General features: G+C 39.4%; 1 protein-coding gene across 7 annotated transcripts in view; it reads left to right on the plus strand.

The window, feature by feature from the left end:
* SCMH1 (Scm polycomb group protein homolog 1) overlaps window positions 1-18,532 on the plus strand; it is a 216,476-nt gene that overhangs the window by 110,542 nt on the left and 87,402 nt on the right. For all 7 annotated transcript variants that reach the window (XM_052638227.1, XM_052638233.1, XM_052638234.1 and 4 more), the window contains 2 exons: window positions 6,619-6,707; window positions 12,604-12,847. In XM_052638227.1, the coding sequence (XP_052494187.1) occupies window positions 6,619-6,707; window positions 12,604-12,847 (333 nt within the window). The remainder of the gene's footprint in view (window positions 1-6,618; window positions 6,708-12,603; window positions 12,848-18,532) is intronic.

The raw sequence follows: 18,532 nt of genomic DNA on the forward strand, positions 1-18,532 counted from the left end.
TGTGGGGGACATTGACTTGAAAGGAACTCTTATATTCCCAACACTAATCAGTCTTCTCATATGGTCAATAACCTCTGGAGTCTGACAGTGAAAAGGTGGATTTTAAAAGATCCACATCTCACTTATGATTATGGAAATTTGAACTCTGTTTCTAGAAATTGATGGAAGGGGTAAAATTTTGGAGAGAAGTAGCTTTAATTACAGTATCTTAAATACTTATGTGATAAAGGTAATTTTAAAAATATTCACTGAACTCTCTTCTCTGCAGAAAGGCCCCTGACATTGAATAATGCCAGACCCATCTTTACCTACACTTATCTCAAGACTAGTCACAACCACCCCCAGTTAAATAAATCTGTATTAACTTGTGTTTGAGTGTGTATGAGAGTGGAGTAGCAAAGTGGTGACAGCATCCTGGCAGAACCAAAAGGAATTCTAGCAGTCCTTCCCAAATACAGCCTGGCTGAACATTCACTTCTTACTCGGGGAAGAGTTTGTTCAGTGTCTCTCTCTCCCAGCTCTCATTTCTCTCCCTGTCGAGGTGTCATTTAGGTTTAGCCCACCCAGACTCAGTTTGGAAGCACTGCGTTAGTTGCGTCATCAGCTGACGAATACAGAAACAGGGAAAGGGAAGTGAGTTGTCCAAGGTTATGAGTGAGTGAGTGGCATGTTTCTTGACATGTATTTGTGTTTGTACATGTATGTAAAGCTCCTCTGGAAGGAGAAAAATGATTTAGGAATCATCTTGCGAGCCATAGAGTCTAATAACTTAGAGGAGCTTTAGACTCTATAACTTCAAGATGATTCTCGAATCATTTTCTCCTCTCAGAGGAGCTTTACATACATGTACACATGTACATGTGCTTCCTGGTATGAGTGCTGTTCTATTACCTGCCGCCAGAGGGCATGAACTGCGATTAGATTCTAGCCTGCTTATCTACATTGAAGTCCAGAGCTTGCTCAGATCACTGTTTAAACAGACAAACCTTAATTTATTCAGTAGTCCAACAGTCTTAGGAGCATCTGAAAGTTCTTTGGAACTGGATGTTTATAAATATTTGTAAAATAAAGCTTAGGTAAGCACAGAATACTCGCAAGTGCCTGGGGTTAGAATTGGAGACCTGGCTTTATAATACCACCCCAGCCACTTCCTGGTTTAGCTGTGTGGCCAGTGGTGAGTTGCTTTACGTTGACTTTTAACCTTCAGTTTCAGGTGCCTGACCTGCCAGATCATTAATAAACTCTGCCACACGTGCCTTTTGTGAGGATTAAATGGATAATATGATAAAACATTTCCTAGCACCCATTTAAAAAGTGGAGGTTTTTTCCCTTTGTTTAGTAAAACTTTTATGGAGCTTATATTCTGGTTAGAAAAAACACACATTACATGGAAAAAAGAAAATTTAGGCACTGATGAAAGCTAAGGATAATAAGGTGCAGAATCTAGGAGGCTATTTGAGGTAGAGTAGTCTAGGAATGCCACTCTGAGGAGGTGATATTTCAACAAAGAACTAATAAAAGATTTGAGAAAAGGAAAGGGTGTTGGAGGCAGAGGGACACAGCTTGGTGTGCTTGGAAAATAGAAAGACCAGTACTCAAAGGGCAGGGGAGAGAGATATGAATTATAAGATGTAAGCAAGTTCCAGATTTGTAAGTTTTGTTAAATACATAAAGACTATAGATTTATTTTGTGGTATAATATGTAAGCATAAGAGTGATGTGATCTGATTTATATTTTTAGAAACGTAACCATATCATTCTGATCACTGTGTGGATAATAGACAGTAAGGAGGCAACAGAAGCAGAAGCAGAGTGGTTAGAAAGCTGTTGTCATAGGATGGGCAGAGCCTGACTGTGGCTTAGATTAGGGTGTTAATGGGGGAGAAATACAGAATGGCAAGGAATGGTTCGGTTTAGGATATATTCGATGTAAGACCATCAGTACTTGCTGATTAATTGTATTTGAGAAGCAGTAGAAATGGAAGAACCAAGAGTGACTTCCAGGCTTTATGGTCTCAGAAAAGCGAAAGTGAAGTCGCTCAGTCGGGTCCGACTCTGCAATCCCATGGGCTGTAGCCTACCAGGCTCCTTCATCCATGGAATTTTCCAGGCAAGAGTACTGGAGTGGGTTGCTATTTCCTTCAGGGGATCTTCCCGACCCAGGGATCGAATCCAGGTCTCCTGCATTGCAGGCAGAAGACGCTTTACCTTCTGAGCCACCAGGGAAGCCCCAAAAGTTTGGTCTCAGAACCTGGGTTTAAACAACTGGTGCTATTAACCCAGATGAGGTGACTAGAGGAAAGGGGGTTGTAAAATCAAGAGTTCTGTTTCAGACTCACTCATTTTGAGATTTCTTGGCATCCAAGAATTATAGAATAAGGCGGTTGAAAATATGAGCATGAAACTCAGAACAGAGGTTTGGGTTAGAAATATAAACTGGCAGTCATCGTTGATGGGAAAAGAGTACAGACCAAAGAAGAGAGAACCAGTGGCCAGATACTGAGGTACTCCCACTTTAGAGGTTAAGATTTCTTACCCACCTGGCCTTTTTTTGCACTCCATTGTTTAATTTGAGGAGACCCTCAAATTATTGTTTTTTCCTTTTCCTTCTTGCACAAATGTACAACTCCAACCCTTTTACCAAGAAAGATAGCATGGTAGAACTGAATGATTAAATGCTTGAAGACATTAATGTGCTGATTAATAACGACGGCTCTGGAGACAGAAGAGTCCAGTTTAAATCCTGCTCTGCTATTGACTAGCTCAGTCTTTTATCTATAATAGTCAAAAGCCAGCATTTATTTAATACTTATTATATACCAGGTATCTTTTTAAGTGCTTCACATGTATTTATATTAACTTGTTTTAATCCTTAAAACAACCCATTGAAGTAGTTACTAGTTTTATCCCACTTTATTTTTTTTTTTTTTTGAGGAAACTAAAGCCAGAAAGGGGCCTTGTTATTTCCCAGATATCACATATCAGCTAAGTAGCACATCTAAATTTGAATCTAGGCAGCCTGGATCCAAAACCAGTGCTGCTTTTCTCATACCAAATTCACAGGGCTGTGAAAGTGAAGTTGCTCAGTCGTGTCCGACTTTGCGACCCCACGGACTGTAGCCCACCAGACTCCTCAGTCCATGGAATTTTCCAGGCAAGATTACTGGAGTGGGTTGCCATTTCCTTCTCCAGCAGATCTTCCCAACCCAGAGATCGAACCCGGGTCTCCCGCACAGCAGGCAGATGCTTTACCATCTGAGCCACCAGGAGCTGTAGAAGTGATTAAATGAGATAGCCCATTTAAAAGTACTTAGCACTTGGAGGCTAGCACATAATGAGAGCATAATAAATGTTTTCTGTGGGAAGTACCATGGTATAGTGAAAGAGAACCAGGGGGTTGGGGGATAAACTACTCAGTAATTGGATTGGCAGCATTTCTGCTTTACCCTTCTTCTCTTGAAGAAGCTTGCTAGGAGGTAGGGAAACATAGTTAATAACCTGAGGTTTGGAGTAAGACCATTATATAGTAGAATCTGTTTCCACCACTTATTACCTGGGACCAGCTACTTCTCTTGAGTTTCTCTTTTATCATTTGCAAACTAGGGATAATGATAGTGTACTTCTCATGGTATTATTTGAAATATCCTGAGAGAGGTACCTATAAAGTAGTACATGATAAGCATTCAATACATATTAGCTATTATTATAATAAGTGTTTCCAGAGTGAGAGGATTTTTTTTTCTTAGCTCAGGCACCAGGTGAGATAGAAGCCCCTCAGTAACCCACTTCTGAAAAATTGAATTGGGAATTACATGGTGAGGCACTCTAGTTGTTGGAAACTGAGGGCATGAATCTGAATTTTCTAAAGACTCTTGAGAGTCCCTTGGACTGCAAGGAGATCCAACCAGTCCATTCTGAAGGAGATCAACCCTGGGATTTCTTTGGAAGGAATGATGCTAAAGCTGAAGCTCCAGTACTTTGGCCACCTCATGTGAAGAGTTGACTCGTTGGAAAAGACTCTGATGCTGGGAGGGATTGGGGGCAGGAGGAGAAGGGGATGACCGAGGATGAGATGGCTGGATGGCATCACGGACTTGATGGACATGAGTCTGAGTGAACTCCGGGAGTTGGTGATGGACAGGGAGGCCTGGTGTGCTGCGATTCATGGGGTCTCAAAGAGTCGGACACGACTGAGCGACTGAACTGAACTGAACTATAGTCACTCCTTCCTATTCCTCCGTTTTACAGAGGTGTAGGGAACATTTCTCTAGAACAACTGTGCCTTGCTGTGCCTTATTCTTAGCTGTAATGAACTATTCATGGCAGATTTGCTCTAGGTTTGGCTTGCTTCAGCCCTTTCCTGACCTAAGGAGAATTGTTTTAAATACTCTCATGTCTCTCCATCTTCTGCTCAGAGTTGGCTTTATTCTCAGTTATGTTCTCTAGTTAGCAGTGCCAAATCTACAAACACCCTTACAAATATGATTTCAGAGAAAGAAGAGCTCTCCAACATGCATATCATATCAGAAAACAGTTGAGCCAGTTTGGGACAGAACATAAAATATTTTGGTCTAAAGGGAATGTGATGCTCTTAAATGGCATTATCTTGCATTCCATAGCCAGGTAGGTAGGTAGAGCCCACTGTAGACATCCCCACCAAATCACCTGAAATCAGGGTTTGGAGCGGGGTAGGGAGGAGTTGCAAAAGGAAAAAAGGCTTGGCAGGCAAAAAGGAAGTGGTAGCAGTTTGATAGGAATGTACAAATTGCTGTCTCCACTGTTGATAAGAATGAGCTATCCCAAGAAGTCTTCTGACCTTGGGAAACCCCATTTAGCCTAGCCAGCTTTGAGACTTAAGCATTTAAATCATGTGGGGTAGTGCCTCTTTTCTTATTTCCATTTTTTTCTCTCTTCTCACACTCCCCCCTTTAATTTAATTATAGCTCTTAATTAATACTTAATCCCAAAAGCTGCTTCTTCCTTTTCCATTTCCCATGCATGTTGATAATTTAGCATAGTATATAAGAGCATGGGCTCAACAGTCAGATTGCCTGGGTTTCAGTCCTTTCTTTGTTATTTGTTCACTTTGAAATCTTAAGCAGTTTACTTTATACCTCTCTTCTCGTCTATAAAATGAAGATAGTTTCTACCTCACGGAGAACGCAATGGCACCCCACTCCAGTACTCTTGCCTGGAAAATCCCATGGACGAAGGAGCCTGGTAGGCTGCAGTCCATGGGGTCTCGAAGAGTTGGACACAACTGAGCGACTTCACTTTCACTTTCCACTTTCATGCATTGGAGAAGGAAATGGCAACCCACTCCAGTGTTCTTGCCTGGAGAATCCCGGGGACGGGGGAACCTGGTGGGCTGCCGTCTATGGAGTCACACAGAGTCAGACACGACTGAAGTGACTTAGCTGCAGCAGCAGATTGTGTTGAGGATTAAATTAGATAACCAGTAGAAAGTGCCTGGCACAGTATCTGGGCCACAGTGAAGTACACAGTAATCAGATATTGTTGTTGCTATTTCTAGCTGTGCAGCTCTGGTTCAACCTGTCTGTCCTTTGTCAGGAACAGGAGAGCTGAGGTTGACTGGGAGATTATCAAAAGGCACTAGATTTTGGTATCTCAAGTTGAAGGTTGAAGCCAAATTGAAGAGAGCACTTGGAGCTCTAATTGGAAAATATAATAATCTTATTCTTAGAATTTATTAATTAAATAACATATTCTTGACTTGTTGTTACTCAGTCACTAAGTCATGTCCAACTCTTTGCAACCCCATGGACTGTAGCACACCAGGCTCCTCCGTTCTCCATTGTCATCCAGAGTTTGCTAAAATTCATGTCCATTTAGTTGGTGATGCTATTTAACCATCTCATCCTCTGCTTCCCCTTTCTCCTTTTGTCTTCAGTCTTTCCCAACATCAGGATCTTTTCCAGTGACTTGTCATTGAGGAATGACAATGGACAATTAACCTCTCTAGGCTTCCTTTGACTCTTTTGGAAAATGAATGTTTTTGAATAAAACAACCCCTTTCATCTTCGTCATGAAGCCTGATCCTTCGTTAAGTAAAAATGAATATCCAAAAGTTTTTTTGTATTCTGTATATGTGTGAGAGAAGGGAAAAGAGAAAGTGAGAGAGTGAAAGTGTATTTATATTGAGATAAACCAAAAAGTTTTACTTGTATATTGGATTTATCGGACATATTTGGTTTCTTCTTAAGAGATTATATCCCCTTTCACACTGTACTGTCTGGATCATTTCTACGTATTTGTTATTCCTATCACACATCTATTTTGGATTTTTCAAGGAAACCTTTCAGGCATTATGATGTACGTTCTATAATACCTGTCTTGGTGTCAGGGAACTTGGTTGGGGACTTTACTACTACCTTTGCAACATTACGTTGAGCAAGTTACATTCCCTCTTACGTGCCTCATTTTCTCTTCTGTCTAATGAGGCATTTTCTCTGCTTAACCTTTAAGTCCTTTCCTAACAGTCTGTAACTATCATAGCATAGGTTGTGGCAGGAGTAGCTGGATTCCCAAAGGAAAACTTGGTATCGCAGTTCCCTTTGAGATGTATTTTTTATCTGTTGCCCGTTATGTTTGCTGCAGGATTTCGGCTGAATGCTTCCTCTTGGCCCATGTTCCTTTTGAAGACGCTAAATGGAGCAGAGATGGCTCCCATCAGGATTTTCCACAAGGTACGGTGTTCCTCAGCTATCACCAGCTCCAAATTACTTAAGGTCAAATGCGTACATCCTTTCAATTACCAAGCCTCTGATGTCTGCATTATATTTATGGCCTGAGGATGCCTTTTCAGAAACTAGTTCAGCAGAAGGATTTTTAAAGTGCCTTATGAAGCAGCAGTTATCCCCAGAGAAATACTAGATTGTAAGGTAGGATTTCTGGGTTTGGGGATTTCTTATTTCTCTTCTGATAATAAGTTTTGACCTCATCTGTAATGTGGATTTCTGTCTACCTCACCGGGTTATTAAGAAGTTAAACATTTTTTGTCAATAAAACATATAAAATGTAATATAAATCTAAAGGCTATTCTTAAAGAATTCCATAACATCCATCTTCTAAACAGAGAGGAAGGAAGGAGACTCTTTTTTAAGTGTCTGCAGTATGTTTGGGGTTTATATACACTATCTCATTTAATACCCACAGTTAACTTTACGAAGCAAGAATTATTATGTTGGTTTAGTAGTTAAGGAAACAAAACACTCACATAAGAAGCTTGCCTGAGACCACATGACTAGTAAGTGGTAGAACAGGAATTAGAAACCTGTATTTGTTTTTCCTGGTTTTTCAAGGGAAAAGGCAGTCAGTCTCCTCTCAGTTGATCTTTCATGAGGTTGGAGTTACTATAAAGGAGCCTGAATTAGCATTACTTGTGCTGCCGTTTGGGCTTTTCGGCTGGCACTAGTGGTAAAGAACCCTCCTGCCAGTGCAGGAGATGTAAGAGATCTAGGGTCGATCCCTGGGTTGGGAAGATCCCCTGGAGAAGGAAACGGCAACCCACCCTGGAGAAGTCTTCCCTGGAGAATCCCATGGAAAGAGAAGCCTGGAAGACTACAGTCCTTGGCGTTGCAAAGAGTCAGATGTGACTGAAGTGACTTAGCATAACATGATGCCATTTAAGTCTAAAACCTGAGAGCACCATGGTTCCCAGAATACAGTATACTGGGCAATTTGAAATCCTTCCACTGGAGAGTACCTCAGAATGGTGGGAGGTAGGGGCCAACAAGTATTCTTTTAAATGCTTTACTGATCTTCCTAGGAAGTAAGAGAATTCTCCAAGGCCAAAATGAAGAAGGAAAACCAGAGTGTTAGGTGTACTGAATGTGCTGATGCCTTAAGGGGCTTTGCCAGTCTTACTTTTTAAGGACCTTGTCTTTTAACAACTAGAGTTAGATAGAAGTTGAAGCCTTGGGCCCATGCAAGGCAGAAAATGGACCTGGGACAGCCACATGAAAAAACAAATGGATCCCTCAAATGTTTACTCCTCAGTGAAAAGACCAGGAAGAGGCTCTGCCTGGGCCATGGGTAGGGGAACTGAGTCATTCTGATAAAAGCTTTCCCCCGTGGAAATCCAAGGTTCAGATATAGTGCCTGTGTTGTCTCAGAACCCCGGAATTGGAGAGGGATATTTCTGAGTGCCTGCAGAAGGAAACCCAAAACCTGTCTAGAGGGTTTAGTTTTTTCAACCCAGATGTCATAGAAGTCCCAGAAGTGAAGTACCATTGAAAATCAGTTCAGTTCAGTTCATAATCCAGAGCCCTCAAACTCTCAAAACAAATCCTTCATGATGAAACGTCAGTAGACACAACAAACAGTAAAACTATTAACCTCAAGGAGTTTCAGATAATAGAAACATCAGATAGAAATTTTAAATAAAGTATTTGAAAATGATTAAAGAATCAGTCCAGGTTCGATGTATGATACTAGATGCTTGGGGCTGGTGCACTGGGATGACCCAGAGGGATGGTACGGGGAGGGAAGAGGGAGGGGGGTTCAGGATGGGGAACACGTGTACACCCATGGCGGATTCATGTTGATGTATGGCAAAACCAATACAGTATTGTAAAGTAATTAACCTCCAATTAAAATAAATAAATTTATATTTAAAAATTTTTTTAAAAGAAAAGGAATTTTAAAATGAGAGAAGTACAAACCTCTATTTTTTAAAGACAAAGTTTAAAAAAGCAAATTGAATATCTAAAATGAAACCATTAAATTTAAAAATCTTTTAAAAATTAAAAATAAAATAAAAATCTTAGATAGGTATTTAGGCAACTTAGACCTAGATAAGAATTAACTTTAAGACATGTGTGAGGAATTTCTCCAGAGTGCAATACAGAGAGATGAAGAGATGGAAAATATTAAAGAGAAAAGATAAAGATAATAATATCAGAAGGTCCGATATATGCTGAACATGAATTCTAGAATAAAAGAGTCGGTATTTGAAAAGATAATGACAAAATTTTCCAGAATGTGTGATAAAGACAAACGTGTACTTTAAAACATTGTGGAATAACTGAAGTCAAAAGATCTGAGCAAATAATCACACAGAATACAGTCATCCTCAGTATCTATGGGGGACTGGTTACAGGAACCCCTGAATACAGAGATCCACACACACTCAACTCCTTTATATAAAATGGTGTAGTACAGCAAGCTCTCCATATCTGCAGCTTTCACGACGCAGACTGAACCTTCAAAGGCATTGCAGTTAGGCTGAAAACACATTTCTTGACAGCAGTAGTACAAGGCAAAAGGTAATAGAATAATACCTTCAAAGAATTGAGAAAAAAATGGTTGTCCACCTAGAATTTTATATCTAATTCTACTGTTACTTCAGAATGAATGCAAAATCAAGACATTTTCAGCAAATTAATATAAATACATTGACTGAAAGAACAATTGAAGAGTATCTTTCAAGAAGAAGATAATTGAACCTGGAAAGTAAGAATGAGATGTAAAATGTAGTGCTAGGGAAAGATAGGTTAGCATGTGAGTGTAACTAAACAATCATTGCCTATAACTGTATAAACAATTATAGAAGCAAAAGTAATCAGTTGGCACTATAACTGTGGAACTAAATTATCCAACACCTGTTAACTCAGGAGTAATTTAAATATTCAGAGGTCCTAGTATTGTTTAATTAAGGATAAATTTTAGACTTAATTATGTCAGCTGTACAGTTATGATCTGAAGGGGATCCACCAAAAGATTAAATATAGAATGATTAACGTCTGAATCAATGGAAAGGGGAAAAGGGAAGAAAATTCAGTTGATTGTTAAGGAGAAAAAAGAAGTTAAAGGTACAACTTGAAAAATAAGTTAAATAGAAACAATATTTAGAAATGATAATTATAATAAATTTAATATGTCAGTTATGAGAAGTTAAACTCATCAGTTTAGTCAGACATAGATCAGATTGTTTTTAAATCTAGCTGCATGCTGTTTACAAGAGACATTGCTGAAATATGACACAAAGGTGTTAAAAATAAAATAATATAAAACATATACCAGGCAAACCTTTATCAAAATAAAGCTGGTGTTAACTGTACTGAAATTAGACGGAGAAGACTTTGGTACTAAAAAGCATTAAAGAAGTTACTATCTAATGATTAAAAAAAAAATAGGTCACTAAGAAGATAGAAGTTATACATGGTCCTAAAAAACACAGCCTCAAATAGACAAAGCAAAATTTGACAGAATTACATGGAAAAATTAGAAAATCCACAATCATTAGAGAATATTTTAATACACATCTCTCAATAATTGATAAATAGACAAGACAAAAAGTTATCAATCAGCATAAGCTAATGAGTTATAAATCAATTCAGTTCAGTTCAGTTGCTCAGTCATGTCCGACTCTTTGGGACCCCCTGGACTGCAGCACACCAGGCCTCCCTGACCATCACCGACTCCCAGAGTTTACCCAAACTCATGTCCATTGAGTTGGTGATGCCATCCAACCATCTCATCCTCTGTCATCCCCTTCTCCTCCTGCCTTCAATTTTTTCCAGCATCAGGGTCTTTTCAAATGAGTCAGTTCTGCTCATCAGGTCACCAAAGTACTGGAGTTTCAGCTTCAGCATCAGTCGTTCCAGTGAATATTCAGGACTGATTTCCTTGAGGATGGACTGGTTGGATCTCTTTGCTGTCCAAGGGACTCTGAAGAGTCTTCTCCAACACCACAGTTCAAAACCATCAATTCTTCATCACTTTTAAATCAGTTTTAAAAAATAAAGTCATTCCTATTTAATAAGTGATTTGAAAATGAAATTTTTGAAGATGCTCTTTAAGATAGCAATAGGTTACAGTATGGCTAGAAAAATGTCAGTAAAATATAAGATATTTTATAAGGAATTTTTAAACTTATACTGAAGATGAAATCTCCATTAAAGAATACTTAACATATGGAAAACGCTGTGTTCATGGAAGGAAAGGCTCAGTATCATACATACAAAAGTTATTTTTTCCCAAATTATAAATTCACTGGGATTCTAGTCAAAATACAAATAGGATTTTCCTGTGGAACTTGAAGAACTGATCCTGAAATTCATATGAAAGATCGAAGAGAAAGAATAGCCAAAACAACAGTGAACAATAACAAAGTAGAGGGACTTTTTCTTCCAGATACCCATTTAAAAAGACTATGTTATTGGTACAGGATGAGACAGTAAGACAAAGGGAAACAGAGTATACAACAATTTTTGGAAACTTTATGCAACTACATTGCAAATCAGCACCCAAGAACTAGCTACACTACTGGAGAGAGTTCACAGTGTTACAGCTGCTTTGGAGGGCAGTTTAACAATATTTAATAAAGTGGAAGATGAATTCTCCAGGCAAGAATACTAGAGTGGGTAGCCATTCCCTTCTCCAGGGGATCTTCCCAACCCAGGGACTGAACTTCGGTCTCCTGCATCATAGGCAGATTCTCTACCATCTGAGCCATCAGGGAAGCCCATATATCCATCCTGCTGCTGCTGCTGCTGCTGCTAAGTCACTTCAGTCGTGTCCGACTCTGTGCGACCCCAGAGATGGCAGCCCACCAGGCTCCCCCATCCCTGGGATTCTCCAGGCAAGAACACTGGAGTGGGTTGCCATTTCCTTCTCCAGTGCATTAAAGTGAAAAGCGAAAGGGAAGCCTCTCAGTCGTGTCCGACTCTTAGCGACCCCATGGACTGCAGCCCACCAGGCTCCTCCATCCATGGGATTTTCCTGGCAAGAGTACTGGAGTGGGGTGCCATTGCCTTCTCCGACCTATAACCCAACAATTCTACTCTTAGGTATACACACTGAAAAAAATCCTCCCACATGTGAAAAAAGAAACAACAATAAGAAACAACAATTTCGCAGCCATAAGAACGGCTGTGAAAACTCTTTTGAAATAGTAAACAATTCAAAACAACGTTACATGTCTGCTGAAAGAGAGGAAATAAATTATGATGTAATGGAGTACTATTAGCAGTTAAACTCGAGCTAAATTTACAACATGGTTACATTTCAAAAACAGTGTTGAACAAAAAAAAGCAAGTTGTAGAATGATATGTTCACTATAATACTATTTATATAAAATTTTAAAGTGTGCAAATGATATATATAATTTGGCACCCCACTCCAGTACTCTTGCCTGGAAAATCCCATGGATGGAGGAGTCCGTGGGGTCACTAAGAGTTGGATACGACTGAGCAACTTCACTTTCACTTTTTGCTTTCATGCATTGGAGAAGGAAATGGCACGGACACGACTGAAGTGACTTAGCAGCAGCAGCAGCATATACACACACACATAGTAAAGTATAAAAATATGCATAGGGAAGGGCACAAAGGAGGATTCAGCCTTACCTGTTACCTTTTATTTCTTGAAAAAAAAAAGACCCAAAGCAAAAATGTCAAAATATTAGAATTAACAAAGTAATACTTTGGTATATTTTGAAATTCATTTAAAGGAAAGTCTAAAGTTCCATTGTAAGTCTTATATAGCACTTTCTAATCATCCCAATAAAGTACCAGTTTCTTGGCATACATAGTCTCTCTCTTTGTATCTAGGTCTGTATATCTCTTGTCTCTCATCTAGGAACCACCATCACCTTCTCACAACTTCTTCAAAATGGGAATGAAGCTAGAAGCTGTGGACAGGAAGAACCCTCATTTCATTTGCCCAGCCACTATTGGGGAAGTGCGGGGCTCAGAGGTGCTTGTCACTTTCGATGGGTGGCGAGGGGCCTTTGACTACTGGTGCCGCTTCGACTCCCGTGACATCTTCCCTGTGGGCTGGTGTTCTTTGACTGGAGACAACCTGCAGCCACCTGGCACTAAAGGTAAAGGCTTGTAAAGTCGGAACCCAGGTTACTAAGGGAGCCTGCCTAGATCTCCCATGGTCAGCATCCCTTCACCAGTAAACCTCACTCACAAGCAAAGGAGGATCAGGAGCCAGCAACCAACATCCAGTCAAGAGCAGTCAGAAACAGAAAGAGTTTAAACATCCCGTGAGGATATACATGGAGTATGGCATAAAGTAAAATTTCCTTGCTCAAATACCTTGGTTTATTCTCAAGCAACTAGCTTCTCCTCCCTCTTACTCTTATTCCTGGACTGTTCCAGAGTTTGAATAGTATCATTCTTGAGGTGCACACCCCAACTTTGTAATTTGAGCTGGAGTAATATTGTATTACATAAAAATACGTAACCAGCACTGTAGTTTAATGGAAAAACCATGGGCTTAGATGTAAGATAGATTTGAGGTCCATCTCTGCCTTTTCCCAGCTGTGTGGCTTTTTGGTCAGTTAGTTGACCTCTCTAAACCTCAAAATTCCTCATCTGTAAAAGAATACCTACTTTATAAATGAGATTACCTGGGCAAAATGCTTACATAATGTCTGGCAAACACCAAATGCTAAACAAATGTTTTCATTGTATTACTGCTGCTGTTATTCTATATTAACATAATAGTATTTATTATACTTACTATGTAATGTGCTATATTATTATTATTATTATTATTATACTCTTATTATTAAAATAACTGCTACTAATGGGAGAGTATACATAAAATACTAGAATAGTACCACAGGATAGTTAACAGTCAATGATATTTCTGATGGTCATGATGTCAGAGAACATCCAGGATAAACTTTGAGGTAGCTCTTAATAAAGAAAATAAACAGGAAGAATCTCATTCCTAAAAGTACTGGTAAATCTGAGAGAATAGAAAGTCACCCTTCCTGTTGTCTGTGGGTTTCATTTCTAAACCTCTATCAGATTCATTCATTCAATTAGCCAAATATTTATGTAGTACCTAATTGTGAGCCAAACTCAGGATACATTAGCTACAAAGATGAAAAGCATTCATCAAGTGCCCTCATGACACTTTCATTTTAGAGAGATGAGATAGTCAATATACATTTTAAATCAAGAAATAAACAAGATGATTTCAAATAGACAATTTTTCCTAAGGAAATAAAGTATAATAAGATAGTGACTGTGAAGGGATTCATTTAACAGCTTTATTGAATATAATTGAAGTAAAATATGGAGAAGGCGATGGCACCCCACTCCAGTACTCTTGCCTGGAAAATCCCATGGACAGAGGAGCCTGGTAGGCTGCGGTCCATGGGGTCGCGAAGAGTCAGACACGACTAAGCAACTTCCCTTTCAGTTTTCACTTTCATGCACTGGAGAAGGAAATGGCAACCGATTCCAGTGTTCCTGCCTGGAGAATCCCAGGGACAGGGGAGCCTGGTGGGCTGCCGTCTCTGGGGTCACACAGAGTCAGACACGACTGAAGTGACTTAGCAGAGCAGCAGAAGTAAAATAAGTTGCACATATTTAAAGTATACAGTTTGAAAAGTTTTGACATATATATATATATCCATGAAACCATTACTTTAATCAAGATAATGAACATACCCATCATCCCTAAAAGTTCACTGTACCTTTTTGTGGAGGGGGAACTTTTTGGATACAATTTCTTTTTAGGAAAAATTGTCCAAAAAGATGATTGATATTTGAATTCGATGACAAAAAGAAGCCATGCAAGGAAAGAGAATTCCAAGCGAGCAGATGTGACATACTTACAATGGTACTGAGACATGAATGAGTTTATTATGTTTCAAGGACAGAAAGAATACTGCTCTGGCTACAGTGTACCGTGGGAGGGGCAAAGTGGCACAATCATGTAGGACCTTATAAGCCAGAGTGATAATTTGGATTTTATTCTAAACATAATGGGGAATCATCAGAAGGAGTAACAAAATCTGATTTACTTTTAAAAAAAATCACTTGCACTTGTGTCCAAGAATACAAAAGAGCATGTATGACTCAACAATAAAAAAGATAAATAACCCAGTTGAGAAGATGGACAAAGGACTTAAACATTTCTCCTAAGGAAATATCAGAGAAGGCGATGGCACCCCACTCCAGTACTCTTGCCTGGAAAATCCCATTGATGGAGGAACCTGGTGGGCTGCAGTCCATGGGGTCATGAAGAGTCAGACACGACTAAGCGACTTCACTTTCACTTTTCAGTTTCATGCACTGGAGAAGGAAATGGCAACCCACTCCAGTGTTCTTCCCTGGAGAATCCCAGGGACAGGGGAGCCTGGTGGGCTGCCCTCTGTGGGGTCGCACAGAGTCGGACACAACTGAAGCGACTTAGCAAGCAAGCAAGGAAATATACAAAAGGTCAGTAAGCACTTGAAAAGATGCTCAACATCAGTAGTCATTAGGGAAATGCAAATCCAAGCCACAGTGAGATACCACTTTACGCCCATGGGTGTGGATATAATCTAAAGACAGACAGTAAGAAGTGTGGGTGAGAATGTAGAGAAATTGGAACTCTCATGTTTCTGGTCATATTCTAAACTGCTGCAGCCACTTTGAAAACAGTTTGAAAGTTTCTCAAAATGTTAAACATAGAGTTATCTGTGACCTAGCAAGTCTACTTGTAGGTATATACCCAAGAAAATAGAAATTATATGTCCACACAAAAATGTAACTTGAACTTCATGGCAGCATTATTCATAACGGCCAAAAAATTGGCATTATTCATAACGGCCAAAAAATTGAAATAGCCCAACTCTCCATCTGATGACAAGATGAACACAATGTGTTATATTCACATGAAATAAATTATTTATTTATTGACAATAAAAAAAATGAAGTACTGGTTTGTGCTACAACATAAATGTACCTTAAAAACATTATGCTAAGTGAAAAAGCCAATCACTTACCTTAAAAACATTATGCTAAGTGAAAAAGCCAGTCACTAAAGACCACACATTGTATAATTGCAGTTATATGAAACGTCCAGAATAGGCAAAACCGAGAGACAAAATAGTGGTTTTAGGGGGCTTGGGAAGAAGAGGAAATGGGAAGTGACTGCTAATGGGTATGAGATTTCTTTTGGGGATGATGAATGTGTTCTAAAGTCAGGGATGATATTCCCACAACTCTGAGTTTACTAAAAACACTTTAAAAGGTGAATTTCATGGTATGTGAAGTACACATCAATAAAGCTGTTATTTAAGACCTCATTTGGGCTGGTTTATAGAAAATGGGTTGTATCATGGTGACTGTGGACAAGGAAAATTTAGGGTTTCTTGGAGTAGGTTGGTGGCACTGAGTGGAGAGAACTTGAGATGGGGGCAGCATGGAGGAGAGAAGACAGACTTTCTGCCTGGAAAAGTGCTACACCTCTAAATGCTCCAAGAAACAAATGTGGGGTCAGTGTGAGACATGCATTGCCCTCCCTCTACAGAGTCTATGAGATAATATCAATAGCAAGAAAAGAAGTGCCTTGAAAGTCACAGTGGAGTCATTTTTGCTTACTTGAGACTAAAACAGGATGAGCCTTGGTGCCCCCAGCCATATTCAGTTAGTAGGTTAGGTTTCTTACTTCCTTGGTTAGAGTAACTCTGCTATTTTGACTAGTAAGTCTCCTACAGCAATTGGGTGATTCTCAAAAGCTAGAGGAGCAGGAGAGTCTTCTGGACTCACATTTTTTTTCTGACTGCGCATCATGCTGATAAGAAATATGGCACACCGTGTGGCTGATGATTCCAGAGTTGTTTGGCTCTTTTCCTTCCCTTCAGTGTGTCTCTGGAGATTTTAGATTTTTAATAGATGACCAGAAGGACCAGCTCAGAAGGTAGGAGGTTATTCCAGTTGGCATTTCCAGATCAGGACCTTCAGTCCTTATCCCAGCAGCTGGATTGTTTCCTCCAGCAACTCTCTCCTCCCCCACCTCATACCCTCAGTTGATTTTATAACGCAGCTTTTAGTAATAGCAGAACTTGGGCCATTCAGTGTCCTGGCTGAGAAACAAGTGATACAACTTGGAAAAAATGTGATTACTCAATTCATTTCACAAAACAAGATGTTCTCTATGTGTAAGCCTGTTCTCTTTCTAATCATCCTATCTCCTCTTTCTTTTCTACCTTCTGGTCATTAGTGTGCAAATGTTAAAAAATTCAGGTACTATGGGATTGTTTCTTACCCACAGTGAGTGGGAGAAATATCAATATTCTTTTAATGTTCTTTCACACACATTATTTCTTTGTATCTTTTGCTAACTTTGAACTCTGTTACAGTTAGATACATTCTATTTATAAGAAAAGCAAAGTTCAAAGGATTAAGTGACTTAGTTCTGTTGATCTCTGAGTCTAGAGGGAGAAGCCATGAGATTTTTAGTAAGATCAGCTATCAAGGCCATCACTTTAGCCATATTATCTTCACAGTCTTCCCCTGTACTCTCTCATTCCCCTTTGGGCTCTCTTCAAAGCTTCATTTGAGACCTTGGGTTTTGGCATAAGCTGTGTAGTGTAACATCAGAGAATTGAACGGGAGTCTAGTCCCAGCTGGACACAAATTTGTTTTATGTCTTTGAGCAAGTCATTCCTAAAGCAAGAGATTGAACTAGATGATCCTTGAGCATCCTAATACCCCTGTGTACTGTACAGGTTCCTGACCTCTGACAGTGGGTAAAAGATGACTCCTTTGACTGTCTTCTACTTGACCCCAGATGCTCATCTCACCCCTGCCTACCTCTGTACCCCAGCCACATAGGGCTCTTCCTCTCTAAGGGGATCCTTCATGCTAGCTGTTTCTCCTTTGCAAAGCCAGTAGTAAACCTTTTTAGGTCCTAAACTCCTGGGCCGAGCCACTTCTGATGGGCTTCAGATGCTAAGCTTGCAGCTAATCCAGGGTACTTGTTATAAAAAGCAGAAGCTTTTTTTTTTTTTTTTCAGCTGATCACTCTTTGTATCTGACTTAGAAGAAAACAGAGGTAAACTGTACTTTTCAAAATTAAAAAAATAAAAAACTCAGTCCATTTGGTGTGACTATAATGTTAATTAGGTACTTGATAATCTAATTAGCTCCTCCTTTGTTCTGATTGCATGTGGGCAAGACAGTTTCAGATTATAGCTTAGCTTCCTATATAATGAGATCCCAGCTACTTCATGTTTATATTTTTATTATATATTTTATTGTATATTATTATTCTGGACTGTACACCAGTCTCTTGCACTTCATATAGTGTAAGCTTGGTCTGACTGCTCTCTATGCTGATGCAGATATTGGGGTCCAATAGAAGTGTGGCCCTTGAGCACACCTGTTGGAGTAAATGGTCAACCAGGCCTCCTTTACCCTTTTGGTTTACCCTTTCTACCTGTGGCGTCAAACAAAGAGAACATTTCAAAATATTTTAGTGCTGTGGCTAAAGTGCCACAGGAGTATTACTCTGACCTGGAGAGTAAGAATTTGATACTTAAAAACAAAACTTTCAGAATACATCTTCCTTTTTTCCTCTGTGTAACATTTAAAAGTGTGTCCCATACTTTATGGATGGATGTTCTCTTTCTGTTGTAAAACTACATAGGAAACTATACTGTAATAACTTTGGAATTCTGGGTCAGAACGAGAGAGTTGGTTAAATTGGAATCCTAAATCGTGCAGGGAAAAACTAAGTAGAGGCAAGAATAACACAGCTGAGACTATTGGTCAAC

This window comes from Budorcas taxicolor, chromosome 3, assembly GCF_023091745.1.
Source record: "Budorcas taxicolor isolate Tak-1 chromosome 3, Takin1.1, whole genome shotgun sequence".
Taxonomy (NCBI): Eukaryota; Metazoa; Chordata; class Mammalia; order Artiodactyla; family Bovidae; genus Budorcas; species Budorcas taxicolor.